Raw genomic sequence first — 13779 nt, 5'->3', positions numbered from 1 at the left:
TTCTTGTACCCAAATATTTGCAAACGATTAGAAGCTCGCTTATATTTAATAAGACATTTGATTTCTATTTCGTTAAGGTCAATTTAATTTAAAACATATTTTCAAGATAAAATTAATTGAAAGGAAAGCAAATAACAAAAATTAAATCAGATGGGCTGTAAGTTTGTTGTTCCATTTTTATTATTATTTTGCAATTGTCAATTTAAAAAAAACTTATTTTCACTTCCATCACAACTGTTTTCCAAGTTTTCTTGCATTCCTTCTTATTTTATTGATTGATTTGTGAATTTGAACTTCAAAGCAAATTGCCCTTTTTTTTATTCAGCTCGAAACTGTCAACCAGCCAGCCTAGAACGCAAATACGATTCGCGAAATCTGATATATACTTTTTGTCAATTTTCCGCCCTCTCCACCCCACATGCTATAACACCCCCCGGAGGCCCTTTTCCGCCACCCGCGCTGTACAGTCTCATCTGTTGTACAGTCTACATGCATCTGTTTTCGATTCATTTGTGTGTGTCTGCTGCCATACTTTTATAAATATAATACCATTTTACATATATTCATTGCCAGTGATTTTCTCTACCGTTCTTGTCATGGCCTGCTGTTTTTTGCTATTGTATATTTTATCATTACTGTTCGTGTAATTACTATACATACATATTATCGAACATTATATTTTGGGTCAGTGCGGTTCGTCTGAACACGCCGATTATTTACTGTATGCTGCATTTTTTGCATTGTCACCCCCGCGGCGTACTTGGAAAAAAAAATAATACACGAAAAATCTCAATTTTCCTCTTGGAAGGAAAGGAGAAAAATGTAATTTCCGGGAATGAGAAATAAATTGAATTTTTTTCCAAGTAGGCCGCGGTACCTGAGCTTGTAATTAAGTCAGTGAAAAAAAAACTCCTCCCGTTGCTTGCCATGCCGTTTTTGATCTATATATTTTCCACTTTCGCCTCTGACAAAAAAAAACTTCCACTAGGCCTGAGAGGAGAAGCAGAGGCTGCCGAGAAGCACAACAGGTTTGACTTGGAGTGAAAGAAAGAATTATGTTTTTGTTTTTTTACTTTGGTGTTGGTGCTCTTGTGTTTGATTAACGCTTGGATTTGGCAGTTCCGCCGAGCATTGAGCCGTTCTCGTTCCAAGAGGGCCTGTCCGAGGGCATGCGGACGCGCACCATTTGCGGGGTGTCGAGCGGCGATCCGCCCATTTCCGTTACTTGGCTCAAAGACGGTGCTCCCATTGCCAATGACAATCTAGTCAACGTGTCCACCCTTGACTCCTTCTCTAGCTTGCTCAATATCAAACAACTCGTCGCTCAACACTCGGGCGATTACACTTGCGTTGCCTCCAACCTGGCTGCGGTAGTCAGATTCACGGCCACTTTGAGCGTCAAAGGTAATTGCAACTGCGAATAACGAGAGAGACCAACCAGTACGGTGGCCACACTAAAATTCCAACGCGAGAAACTATTTCTTCTATGCTCGCTGAGAAAAGGGCGCTCTTTCAGAATCCAATTTCGCGCTGGCCTGATTAGCGCTCCCCCATCAAACGCCGAAATTGGGCTCTGAATCAAAAGAGCGAGGTTTAATTTCATTAGCACGGCAGGGTCTCCGAGGAGTTCTCGTCTCGCGCTGCACGCTTTACGCTTTTTGATTGCGTTCTAATGGAAGACCGGCTGCCACCCACAATCAAGGCGTTTGTGATAAATTAATTTCAGCAACGTCAATTTGAAAGCACAGTCTGAAATCTGAAATTTTCAAAGTAAAAAATAATACTTTTTCATTTTTGAGTAATGATTTTTATTTCATTTAATTAAAAAAATGTCCAGATTTTAAATTCAAATAAAATCTTGTCCTGAGAAATTTATTCAAAAGACAAAAAAGGGTTGTATAATAAATTATTAAATTTAGTCATTTTATTTAAAGATTAGTTACTTGTAAAACATCCTACTTTCGAAAGTAGGCAAATGAGATGCATAGTTACTAAAAGCGTGCTAATGGAATACTCCTCTATGAATCCCTCCATTTAATAAATTTTAATAAATAAAAATATCAGTCGTAAATATGAATAATAATCTATTATAAATATCTACGAGCTATAATTTAAAAAAAAAACTTTGTATACTATTACTATAAACCAAAAACAATCTTTTGTTCATGGTGCTCTTTTCTCAGCCGTCGCTCTCTTAAACAAACTAAAAGAATTAATGCAGTGTGACAACTAAAGTAGATTTAGTATAATGGTTGCTGTGAAATGTCTTAACTTAAATCAGTTGAACTAAACAATTTAAAATAATACTATCACTCTTCCCGAACAACTTTGGAAATTACACACACAGTCCAGTTCTAGCTGTGGACATATTGTTTTCATTTCTCAATACATACGACGTTCGTTTTTCTCCAGAAATTTCAAACTCTAACGAATGCGTTGTTACTTCACTCTTTGGTTATTTTCTCTAGACTAGCTGATCTGTGTGGTCTTTTGGTTTCTGACTTGACATACACATCAGTCTATAAGAACGAGCTGAATGAATGTAATTTCCGCCAACAAATCTAGAGCAGATTAAATTTCCGCCAAAATCTATAAACGTATGTTGATTTAATCTCACACATTGATTTGACACAAAAAACCCAAAAATCCTATACGAGGTGGTTTGATAAACAGACAGGTAAACTACGCGTAAGAAACAGTAATTATTATGTAACTCTATTTGCATGGCACTTTTTATATATTAATATATTCTCTCACTGTTTCCTACCTACTTTGAAGTAATTTTACATAAATATCTTTAAAATTATATTAAAAGCAGTGCATCCTCTTTCTCTTTACACTTCACAACTATCTCCTCTTGCGCATGACGATCTTTTCTCTTTTGGCATGCGTTTTCTGCACACTACTTTTCGATAAGCCTGCACCTTTTTTATATATATTTGTCTCTGAACAAACCTTTGTAAAATATAAACTCTGTAAATATATCAACCAAAACCCTGTAAATAATCGTGCCAAAACATTCGAGCATATAAAAGTATATAAACGTCATTTCCCGTTTAAAAATAATGGCTTTAAAAATACAAAAAGAACGAAAAAAAAAACCCGACGCGAATAAATATGAGAGAACGTTTGCCAGACTTGTGACCGCAGATTGATTTGCAGTTCCTCCCAAATGGGTGGTCGAGCCGGTGGACACGAACGCTCCGAGGGGTCGGCACGTCATGATCCAGTGCCAGGCAGACGGCGTGCCCACTCCCACCGTCACTTGGAAAAAGGCCAGAGGTCTGTTTCCCTTTATTGTCAATCCATTTTCAGCCGCTTTCCAACCACCCAACCATATGCAGACGTGTGAGCTGCAAAATTTTCATTGCTCAAAAAAATGGCTCTGTTTAAATTATAAGCATTTATTATTTCATTAAATCTGTGATAATCAGATTAGGCAGAAAAATTTCAAGTAGAGGAAAATGTGAAATGGAGGTTTTTGTTGAGAAAAAATTTGACATTTAAAGCACTTTATAAGTTTGAAGAATGTTTTAAAAAAAGGAAATCATTTTTAGAAAATTTGTTCTGTTGATATTTCAATTTAAAAACTTAACAGTGACGGGAAAATGGTTTCTCCAAAATTTGCCAGTTTTTAGTTGTGCATGTGTTGTGTAATGAATTCATATCGATTAATTCATGAAAAAAATCACAGATCTTTTAAAAAATATTTTAAGAGGTCAAACCGATGTAAAAACCGAAAATAAATCCCCTCTCTATAATACAGATGCGATTTCCATTTTTTTTTTTATATGGGCTTCAAACTGCCCTGATATTAGTAGAGGTTTTTTTCCCCAAATCCGATCCTCTCTCATTATGACGAGCGGACAGATTAAAAGGATTTGCCGCAAACGCGAAACCCTTGGGGTGGAAGCCCAACCAATAACAAATCGCAAATGGCAAGTGTGTGCACTGATTTTTCCTCTAATGATGCTGCTTATAGGTAGCAAATCTGGCGATTACGAAGAGCTGCGAGGCGGCTCGTCTACGTGGGGCGCCCAATACAAGCTGCTTAGCAACGGTTCGCTTTTGCTGCAGCACGTGAAAGAGGACCATGAGGGCTTCTACCTGTGCCAGGCCAGCAACGGGATCGGCGAGGGAATTGGCAAAGTGATCCAGCTGCACGTCAACTGTGAGTGCAGTCGCCCTTCGCACGCAATTTGCCCAAATATATGTCTTCTCTTTTCTTTTGGGGGTTCATATAATAAATTCAAACTGGAATTTCAAAGCCCATGGGGTTATTATTTATTAAAAAATTTATAGAAGAGTTTATTTTCTCTGCAGCGGCCCCATATTTCGCCGTCCAGTCCAAGCTAGTGTCAGTCAGGAAGGGCGAGACCGCAGAACTGAAGTGCGACGTGAGTGGCGACGCGCCTATCAATGTTGTCTGGCTCAAAGGAAAGGAAATCGTCGCGGCCTCAAGCAATTACAGGTGAGATTTTTTGAAATCAAAAAAATAATTAATGAAATGAAAATTTTAATAATACGCTTGGTTTGGCCTCACCTAAAAATAATTTTTTTTTTGCAGGTATAATACGAAGCAAGAGATGATTCCCTCAGGGGTGTCGTTCACCCTTCAAATCATGTCTGCCGAAGGGTCGGACGCCGGTTCGTACTACTGCCAGGCCACAAACGTATACGGCCGGGACCAACAACTGGTGCAGCTCGCCGTGCAAGGTATGCTGGAAATAAATTTTGGTTCGGCGTTGGAGGATTAAGCGGGGTTTATTTTGTCTCCAGAATGAGACGCGAAATAAAGTGAAAAAAGAGGAGAGACAGATGGAGGAGTTGACTTAATTAAGACTTGCCTTTCATTCCAGCGGATTAAAAAGAAACCGCATTATTTGCTCTCTTTAATCTCGCTCGTTTCTCTTTGCTCTCTGGCAAAGTGTGTTTATTTCTAACCAAGCCAATAAAACACAGGCTTTTGTGGCTCACGGACTTATTTCTTTTTCCCCCCCGCGCAAAAGGAGCCAACCCTTGGCAATCGATTTCCTTCCTTAATTGTGATTCTTGACTTTAAGAAATTGCGTCTAGCAACTTTACTTTTTCTTTAATGTTTTTCTGTTTTTGCAGAGCCACCGGCAAGTCCGAATGCTGTGGAAATGATCATGGTGAGCAGTCGCTCGTCTAGTGTCCAATGGAAGCCGGGGTCAGCGGGAGACGTGACTCAGTACTTTGTTCAATACCTCCAGGAGGGCATTCCCTGGGACCAGGCCAGGGTCAACACGGTCTCAGGAGGCGCACATAGCATAGTCCTTGAGCCCCTACAACCTGCCACAAGGTAATATAATTTTTTTATAAATAAAAATATAATTCAGGAAATTTCGTTTGTTTCAGGTATATCGTCAGGGTAACTGCTCAGGGTCCTGCCGGACGCAGTGCGCCAAGCCCTGACCTCAGGTTTACAACTCAGGCCCAGAAGCCTGCAGGTCCTCCCCTACAGGTCAGCGTCACTGCCCTCTCATCTACAACTGTGGTTATTTCGTGGTCCCCTCCACGCCAGGAACTGCAACATGGCACCATCTCAGGGTACAACGTAGGAGTAAAGTTAGCCAGGTATTCAAGCTTAGTAATTTTTAATCGCGTTTCAAACCTTGCAAATTTAAAAGTGGTGCTTCAAACGGCTTCAACTTCACTTCGGTGCCTGTTGATACGGAGGAAGGTCGTGGAACCTTGCTCGTCTCAAACCTGAGGAAATTCAGTCGCTACCTGGTTGTGGTCCAGGCCATCAATCAGGAAGGCGCGGGACCTCTATCAGAACCCGTGGCAGCCACAACATTGGAAGATGGTTATATTAAAAAGCTCAAGTAAACTGATGAAAAATTAAATATTAAAATTTTCTTCAGTTCCCTCAAAGCCTCCTCAGGACGTTCGTTGCGTGGCCCTTTCCCCCCAATCCATTCAGGTTTCATGGCAACCACCTCCCTCCGCCAACATTCATGGCCTTCTTCAGGGCTATAAACTGATTTACGAACTTGCCGAGCTGGCCAGCACCCACGCGTCGTCGGCACCTGAGAGCAGGCAAACGACCGCCCTGACAATCGTGCTTCAGGGTCTGGCCAGGCACTCAAATTATACCGTGCAAGTGGCAGCAATCACTGGAATTGGAGACGGACCGCTTTGCAGGCCAATTTATTGCAAGACGGCCGAGGATGGTATTTTATTATACCTTATTTTATTAAATAATTACAAAACAATTTTTCCTCAGTTCCTGGTGCTCCTAGAGATATTAAAGTGATAGCAAGCGGTCCTCAGACCCTGCTGGTTTCATGGCTGCCCCCATCCACTCCCAGAGGCTCAATCACAGGCTACACTCTGCACACCAGACTGCTTCTCCCAGGGTCTCAACAGGTAAATCTGTGACTAATAAAATTAAAGATTAATTTTTATAATCCTTCTTAGGCTCCGTCGGATATGCAGCCTTCGCCTAGAGCGCTGCCTCCGGGAGCAAACAGTTTTGAGCTGAATGGCCTCAGGACAGGCGTTGAGTACCAGTTTTGGGTCAGCGCATCAACCAGAGTAGGTGATGGACCTGGCTCAAGAATTGTTTCATCCGTGCCAAGTGGCAGAGGTAAGTTTTTTTTTTTTTGCTCTAAATCAATATTATTTTTTATTAATTACTAAATTTATTATTATTTTTAGTTCCTGCCAAAATTGCATCCTTTGGTCAGCAAATCATCCAGCCGTGGCGGACGTCTGTCACTTTGCCGTGCATTGCCGTCGGGCTGCCTACATTCAGTCGGGAATGGTCAAAAGGGAACAGTCTGCTGTCCAGAGATGAGGCATCAAGGGCCTACATCACAGATTCAGGGGCTCTTAGAATTGACAGCATTACCAGGGACGACGAGGGAAACTACAGCTGTCACGTTCATAATTCTGAGGGCGCAGACCGGATTCTGTACAAAATAACAGTCCAAGGTTCCTACTAAATAAAAATTACAACGTTTTGATTTAATTAAAATTAAAAATTAGTTCCACCGGCTGCTCCGAGTCTTTACATCAGTGGAAGCACCTCCAGCAGTGTCGTTTTGCACTGGAAGGCTGGAGACACAGGTGGAGCACCTCTGACTGGCTTTTCTCTGCACTTCCGACCCACAAATGGTGACTGGGAAGAATTATCACTGCCAAGATACATTAACACTTATGAATTAAAGGTTATTTTAACTGTAAATTTAAAATATGTGAAAATAATAATGATTTATTTAAAAGGACTTGCGTTGCGGAAGCGAGTACCAGATTTTCTTGACCGCTCATGGACTCGTGGGCAGTAGTCCTGCCTCCTCTCAAGTGACAGTGCGCACTCAGGGTAGCGTCCCTGGCCGTCCACCGCTCTCAGCCAACAGTCAAATTGTCCAATCAAATTCTACCTCAGTTTTAGTGCGTCTGCACAACTGGCCAGACGGTGGCTGTCCACTCAGTAAATTTGAACTCTTTTACAAACAGGCAGGCTCGGACCACTGGAACACAGGTGCTTTTTTTGTCTGATTTAAAATCAATTACAATTTTGGTTCTTGAAAAGCAGTTTTAGGAAACATGCAGCACCTTCAGCGGAGGCACCTGATTTTTGGTTTGTCACCTGCAACCATGTACGACCTGAAAGTCGTTGCCTTCAATGTTGCTGGCCAGTCAGCAAATGAATTTTCTTTCACCACTCTCACTTTAGAAGGAGGTATATTCATGTAATTACTTAATTTACGTCAGATTTCAATTTCCATGTTACAGAAATGGCGTCGCCAGAACTGATTCAAAAGAACATGGGCCAGAAACCATTTTACACAGAAATGAAAATCGTGCTTCCTCTTTTGGCCGCGTTTTTGGCAGTGATCAGTGCAGCAGTCGCCTTTTGCTTGTGTTGGAAAAACAGTGAGTTTTCATTTATCTATTTTTAATATAATATTTTCCCTGGAAATTAAAATTATTTTCAGAAGGTGACCCTCAGGGTGGCAAAGAGTGTCAGGATGAGCGGGACAACAAACACAACTCGGAGCACCAACGGGAGCAGTACTACGCCACCATTCACAAAGCAGCTCTGCAGGCGGCGGACAAGATTCCTGAAAGCGCCGAGGATATTTCTCCATATGCGACCTTCCACCTGGCCGAGACGGTGCCAAGACACGCGCAACCTTCTCCAGGAAGCCTCCTGCACTCTTTCATCTACCACGAGCAGGCCACAACGGAAGGGTGCGCCTCTCCCCCATCGCACTCGGTAATGAATGTAAGCAGCCTGCCCGACTCGTGTACTTCGCGGGTTGCATAGCTCGCGAGATTCGCAGGCGTTAATCGCACGCTCATTTTTTCAAGGTTTACGGGAAGAGGAGGCGGTCGGGCAGCATAGCCGGCAACTCTGCCAGACTGACGATCAAAGGCAAGAAGGGGTTTGACAGCGAAGAGTACAACAGCCCTTCAGACTCTGACCCTGACCAGGTCATCTCCAGCAGGACTGAATCTTCCAATCAGCTCGACGGTCGCCAGAGACCAACTCATAGTAATTTAAAATATTCAAAATAAATATTTTGTGATTTAAATTAAATCACTTAACCTTCTGTGAAGTTTATGTTTTAATTAAAATTGCGTTTTGTAGATTTTATGTATCATGGAGCTGCGTCTAGTACCTCTTCAGACTTGTCTCCCACCTCTGATCAAAAGTCTCTACCACGAAGAGGAAAAGGCAACAGGTTAGTCTATCTCAGTATTTATAAATATGTAAAGAAAGCATAATCACTATGTTTTATTCCTCATTGGCTGAAAAATTCACAAAAAGCAGTTTTTCAAAATTCTAATTCCCACCGCCCCGATAGCTAATTAACAATACAAGCGATTTCTGCGTAGAAGTCCTCTATAAATTTTGTGAGATTGTTTAATTTTTTGTTTCTTTTCCAGACTGCATAAGATGAAATTTGAGATAGTTGTATGTAGGTAGAATTTTAACTGTACTCCCAATATGTGCTTGTTATATTTCCATTTGTCTCTACTTCTATCCAAACAAAACTGGCAAACAATTAAATGCTTGCAGCTTTTATTGCATTCCAAACAAAAAAATTATAGATTATCTTGGCAGTCTCAGAAAATTCCCCAATTCTTCCCTGACAAGCAGCATGAAAACTTCATAGACTCAATCAAAAATCCATTATTTTATTAATTTGAGTCTTCAAAAAAAAAAAAAAAAAATGAAATCAGTGTTCATCTAAAAAACATCAATGGCCAGACCTGCATGAATGTATTAAGGGTCACAAATAATTAAACGGCCCTTCTCTGTCGCCTCAACTTTCCACCCCAGACTAAACTGCGTCTCTCACATTGAATTCTAATTGGCAGGAACCGATGGATAGGGGTGCCCACTCCAGGCGTGCGGCCGGCCCAAAGGGCGCCGACGCCCTCTTCCGGCCTGAGGCCGCACAACGTGGCCGAGACTCCTTTCTACCAAAGTCTGCGGCCGCCGCCCTACCCCTCCGAGCTGAGCGAAGCTGAATGTGATATTGACACGCTGAAGAAGCTGAAACTGCGCGCCTCGTCGTCCCTGTGGTCGAGGCCAAGCGGCGCCAACGGCGCCCCCGAAGACTTCTCCATAGCCGTTTGAGGACTGACCTGTGATCCGAGTGCTGAATAAGGACTGATCGAGTTTGAAATTGGGGGCGGCGTTTTTCTTCATTTTAAATGCATACATGTACTTTTGAGGCAGATCAAATCTAGCTCGCTACAGATTTTGATGCTCAATAAACCACAAAACAACTTCTTCTGACTATTTACATGCAGGCGCTCGGAGATGCTGATTTTTCATTGCACATGGAGGTGTTATTTTTTTTTCAATAACTTTAAGGAAACGCATACTCGCGCCGAATTCCTCTTTTTCCAGTCTGCATTTTAATGAAAAACACCTCAAGAAGTAGTGATTGGCCTAAGTTGCAATAGAAATCCCAAAGACAGATGCTGTTGACGGATAACTGAAAAAAATTTTAATGTTCAATCCGATCGATCTCTCTGCCAAACTTTTTGAAACCTAGCAAGAGCAGGTCTCTTTTTCTACACTCACTTTATAAAATCATTTAGCCAGTCGTTATTTTACTGTTTCAAAACTAAATGTGCATGTTGGTGTCCTACTACTAAGTGTTCACAACTTATACAAAATTATACATTGCTGGGAAAACGAATTATTGCATTGTGGGCAAGTCATCAAGTGTGAAAAGACTATGTAATTGTAAGACAAATAAATTAAAATTCAACAACTTACAATAAATATATAAAGTTTTGTTTTATTGATTAGCGCATGATCAAGAGTAAAAATTTTAATACGTACAACAGAAAATAATACGACAATGCAGAATCAGTCAGCACAAATAAAGAGGAAATATCCAATTTATCCGATTCAGGAGTGATGAATTAGAAATTTCAGACTAAATTTTTGATACAATTTCAAAATCACAAAATATCGTGGAAAATCTATGTAAGTTAAATGTAGAGAAGAATGTTAGTGAATATTATTCGTACACTTGCCGAAAAAGTTGCAAAAAATAAACTCATTATTCAACTGCAAAGTTTTGCTCTGTAGAGCTGATCACATGGATCTGCTCGAGTAGCATAAGCAAAACGTCACTTTGAAGAAGTGCCACAATCTACTGAGCACATTGCGGTTGTGAACCTTGACCTCATTTGATTCCTCACTGCCCACAGATAAGACACAGTTTCTCAATAGGTCCACACTCAGAAGCTCGACGTCTTCCTCAAGGTCGTCCTGGTCGGTGTTTGGCACTTCAGTGTCCATGTCAGTCACTTTCAAAGCCCCGTCGGCTCGTAAAAGGCGCGTTTGCAGCTCGCTGGCTTCATCTTGGCTGCTTGAGCTAACAAAGTCTTTGTCAGCAAACATCTGGAAATAGAAGTGAAGCTTATTATAACCTTGTGCAATAAGCAGAGCTACTTTTAGGAAAAAAAGGAATCGCAAAATTTTTGTACCATGCAAGTATAAAAGGACTTTATCAGACGGCTCTCAAGGAAAGACTGAGCTTGTGAGGGAGCGGAATCAAGGATGGTAATGAAATGCCAGTTTGTGTGCACGAAATGTCACGCATCAAAGTTCAGGCAGCAAAGGTCAGACTTAGTGTTTGCACTGATCGATTCATGACTGCAAAGTCAATCAAATGAGGTTTCCGACAAAATACAAAATGTAAAGTTTAATTTCTTTAAAATACAGTGCCGGAAATTGTTTTCTAAAACCAAGTCCAGTCAGTTGTTTAATTGAAACAAAAAATGGCTTATCATTTTGTTTGTTGTAAATATAAAAACATGTTATTTATAACTTTTAGCTTTGAAATAAAAACCTAAAACTATTTTTAAAAGTTAAAACTGAAGCGGGATATTGATTTAAAAAAAAAAAAAAAAAAAATCTGTGATTAACGGCAGAAAAAAACAATTAAGTTTTATGCAATTATCATAGTATCAATTCATTAAACATAAAAGAATTTCATGGGAAAAATATATATCTCAGTGCAAGTATTGAGCTAGTTCTTAGTTTTTTAATTGTCTTAAATTATTACCTCATGCTAAACTGTGATAATATGGCACAGCCGGTTCCTCCGTTGTGCTCGAGGCCACCGTGTAACTTGATCTCAGGCTGCCCGACTCGGAATCACTTGCCGACGAGTAAATCAACTTTGACCTTTCGTCGGCGTCCACTGTGGCGATGGCCTGGTAGGACGACTGGCCCCGAATCCTCCTGCTCAGCGAACTGCCCACCACGCCAAAGTGCTCCTGAATGTCCTGCTGCACGTCGGACACGTCCCACATGTGCAGGAAGGACTCGCAGCACGAACGGTGCTCGCTCTCAGGATCAATGAAGGGCGTGTGCGAAAAGGTGAAGTGGTGGGCAATGGCGGCCAGGAACATCTCGATGCAGATCAAGAAGTTCTGGATGTTGGATGACACATCCTTGGTGCTTTCCGTGTCGGTTGTGCCAAAGATGGCGGCGATTACGCCAAAATACACCAGAATTGTGATGATCACACCCTGAAAAAATTTGAAATTATTACATTGAATTTGATGCAAAAAAAAAAATGTTTATATTTGCCTGGAAAAATGAGAAGAAAACAACAGCCTTGATGCAGAGGAATTTTCCCAGGGGTCGCATGGGTGCAAGTTCGGCCCGATTGGCGCGGTAAAATAGCACTAGACAGTACATGGCGACAAACTGGGAAAAGTTGTTGACCAGCATGATGTAGGGCCAGGCGACGGTGGCCGTGAAAACTCCTTCGCCATACACGTTGTTGATCTCGCAGATGAACGAGACAAAGGTGGACAGCGGCCGCACAATGACGTACTGCAGGATGCCGTGTTTGCAGAAGTGGAAGAGATCAGGGCCGTTCTCTCGGGGCGCCAAGAAGCACAATGGGAACATGTGGTGCACCTGAAATTTCAAAGGAAAAACTTCCATTTGTAGACAAAATTTTAACATAACTTCTATTTACATCCTTTTCTATTAAAAATTTCATAAAATAAAAAGATGAAAACAATTAACATTATTTATTTTTATTTTGAAAATTTAGCTTTCTTAGAATTATTCTGGAGAGATTTTCTCACCTCAATTTTATTGTGGAGGGACATCTCGTAGTCGACGATTTCGTTTTGGAGGTAGTTGAGCAGGTACCTCATGAAGTTGTAGATCACATAGGCCTCGTAACATTCTCGAATACTGTCGAAGTAGATGGAGGCGGACGGAAGGGCGAGTCCGATCCAAGCGTTCACCGCGTAGATCGGAACCATCCACAGGATTCGTACTATGTGCTTCTGCAGGTACGGCTTGGTAAAGTGCGCCAGGTGCTGTGTAATGTCCCAGAAGGAGATCGGCAACGCCATCATCACAAACACACCACCAATAATAATGCCCTGCAATTATAAGATAATTAAACATTTACTGAATTTACTTAAATTTATAATTTATGCGATTAAAAGCAAACAAGACGAGGTATACTGTGGTTTCCTTTATAAAAAGAAATTTAATATATTTAGTAACTTTTTCAATAGAAAAATTAAAAATAAAAGATAATATATTGTGATTCCATTGTTTATTACCTGATCAGTGGCGGAAAAACCATTGTTGATGCTTTTATTGACTATCAAAGGAATGACGACGATCAGGATGACGGCGTAGAGGATCATGATCACTGGCTGGATCCAGAGGCGCCACTGGCCACAAATCCTTGAGCACCACATCTTCGCGTCTCTGGCCCTCCTTCCTGCTTGGTTCCACTATCCAAATTCAACAACAAAAGCGATGATAATTCTTGTTTGGCCAGAGTAAAATCACACGTACATAGAGGCGATCGACGACGACTCAATGGTCCGTCGCTCAAGCGTTACCTAAAAACTTTGCAAGGCTTCTCAATTGGGGGTCGCGATCACATGACTCTTGCGGTGACTACAGGTTTTGCCTTTCAATCGCTGCTGCGAAGGAGGTGCTCAAATTTAGAGATCGCTGGGGCCAGCTCAAGCTCATCCTGCTGCAGATAACATTGGTCATGCGGCGACTGTGTGCCGTGATTACATATTTACCTATAGGCAGCTTCGGTGACGCTCATTGATAACGCGTCCCGCTGCATTCCACTATTTTTTGATAAGACTTCGACCTTTCTTTTTATTAGCACCTCACGCATTGGACGTCTCTGTTTACTACGTAGTTGAAAAAGAAAGTTTTGCGGCGGCGCTGCAATCGCTCAATTGAAGAATACATTTTTGGCACTTTTTATAATA

The 13779-nt window shown here is 41.3% G+C and overlaps 2 protein-coding genes across 6 annotated transcripts in view; one reads left to right on the top strand and one right to left on the bottom strand.

The window, feature by feature from the left end:
- LOC132197012 (cell adhesion molecule Dscam2) overlaps nt 1-10264 on the top strand; it is a 120258-nt gene extending 109994 nt beyond the window's left edge. For 2 of the 3 annotated variants that reach the window (XM_059620022.1, XM_059620020.1), the window contains 20 exons: nt 1120-1404; nt 3163-3282; nt 3983-4171; nt 4324-4471; nt 4568-4716; nt 5116-5323; nt 5380-5598; nt 5652-5830; nt 5889-6197; nt 6251-6393; nt 6445-6613; nt 6685-6960; nt 7015-7196; nt 7252-7510; nt 7565-7711; nt 7765-7905; nt 7968-8257; nt 8344-8527; nt 8624-8717; nt 9358-10264. In XM_059620022.1, coding sequence (XP_059476005.1) covers nt 1120-1404; nt 3163-3282; nt 3983-4171; nt 4324-4471; nt 4568-4716; nt 5116-5323; nt 5380-5598; nt 5652-5830; nt 5889-6197; nt 6251-6393; nt 6445-6613; nt 6685-6960; nt 7015-7196; nt 7252-7510; nt 7565-7711; nt 7765-7905; nt 7968-8257; nt 8344-8527; nt 8624-8717; nt 9358-9619 — 3953 coding nt within the window. In that variant the 3' untranslated portion in view covers nt 9620-10264. The remainder of the gene's footprint in view (nt 1-1119; nt 1405-3162; nt 3283-3982; nt 4172-4323; nt 4472-4567; nt 4717-5115; nt 5324-5379; nt 5599-5651; nt 5831-5888; nt 6198-6250; nt 6394-6444; nt 6614-6684; nt 6961-7014; nt 7197-7251; nt 7511-7564; nt 7712-7764; nt 7906-7967; nt 8258-8343; nt 8528-8623; nt 8718-9357) is intronic. The other variant, XM_059620021.1, reaches the window with a different exon arrangement.
- A 2-nt stretch (nt 10265-10266) lies between these two features.
- LOC132197019 (transmembrane protein 184C) lies at nt 10267-13699 on the bottom strand. Of its 3 annotated transcripts, none has more exons than XM_059620040.1 (7): nt 13582-13699; nt 13343-13529; nt 13102-13278; nt 12610-12915; nt 12101-12436; nt 11571-12039; nt 10267-10903 (listed from the first exon to the last, which is right to left on the bottom strand). In XM_059620040.1, exons 3-6 carry the CDS (start codon nt 13240-13242, stop codon nt 11572-11574), a joined length of 1251 nt encoding a protein of 416 aa, XP_059476023.1. In that variant the 5' UTR covers nt 13243-13278; nt 13343-13529; nt 13582-13699; the 3' UTR covers nt 10267-10903; nt 11571. The 3 variants fall into 3 exon arrangements, with proteins under 3 accessions (XP_059476023.1, XP_059476026.1, XP_059476025.1); XM_059620043.1 differs by having other exon boundaries at nt 13390-13529; XM_059620042.1 differs by having other exon boundaries at nt 13343-13526; nt 13582-13694.
- Between the last annotated feature and the right edge of the window lie 80 nt (nt 13700-13779).

This window comes from Neocloeon triangulifer, unplaced genomic scaffold (assembly GCF_031216515.1).
Source record: "Neocloeon triangulifer isolate White Clay Creek 2 clone unplaced genomic scaffold, ASM3121651v1 ptg000012l, whole genome shotgun sequence".
In the NCBI taxonomy this organism is placed as follows: Eukaryota; Metazoa; Arthropoda; class Insecta; order Ephemeroptera; family Baetidae; genus Neocloeon; species Neocloeon triangulifer.
Note: the sequence above shows the minus strand (reverse complement) of the source record. Positions and strands in the feature narration are given on the sequence as shown.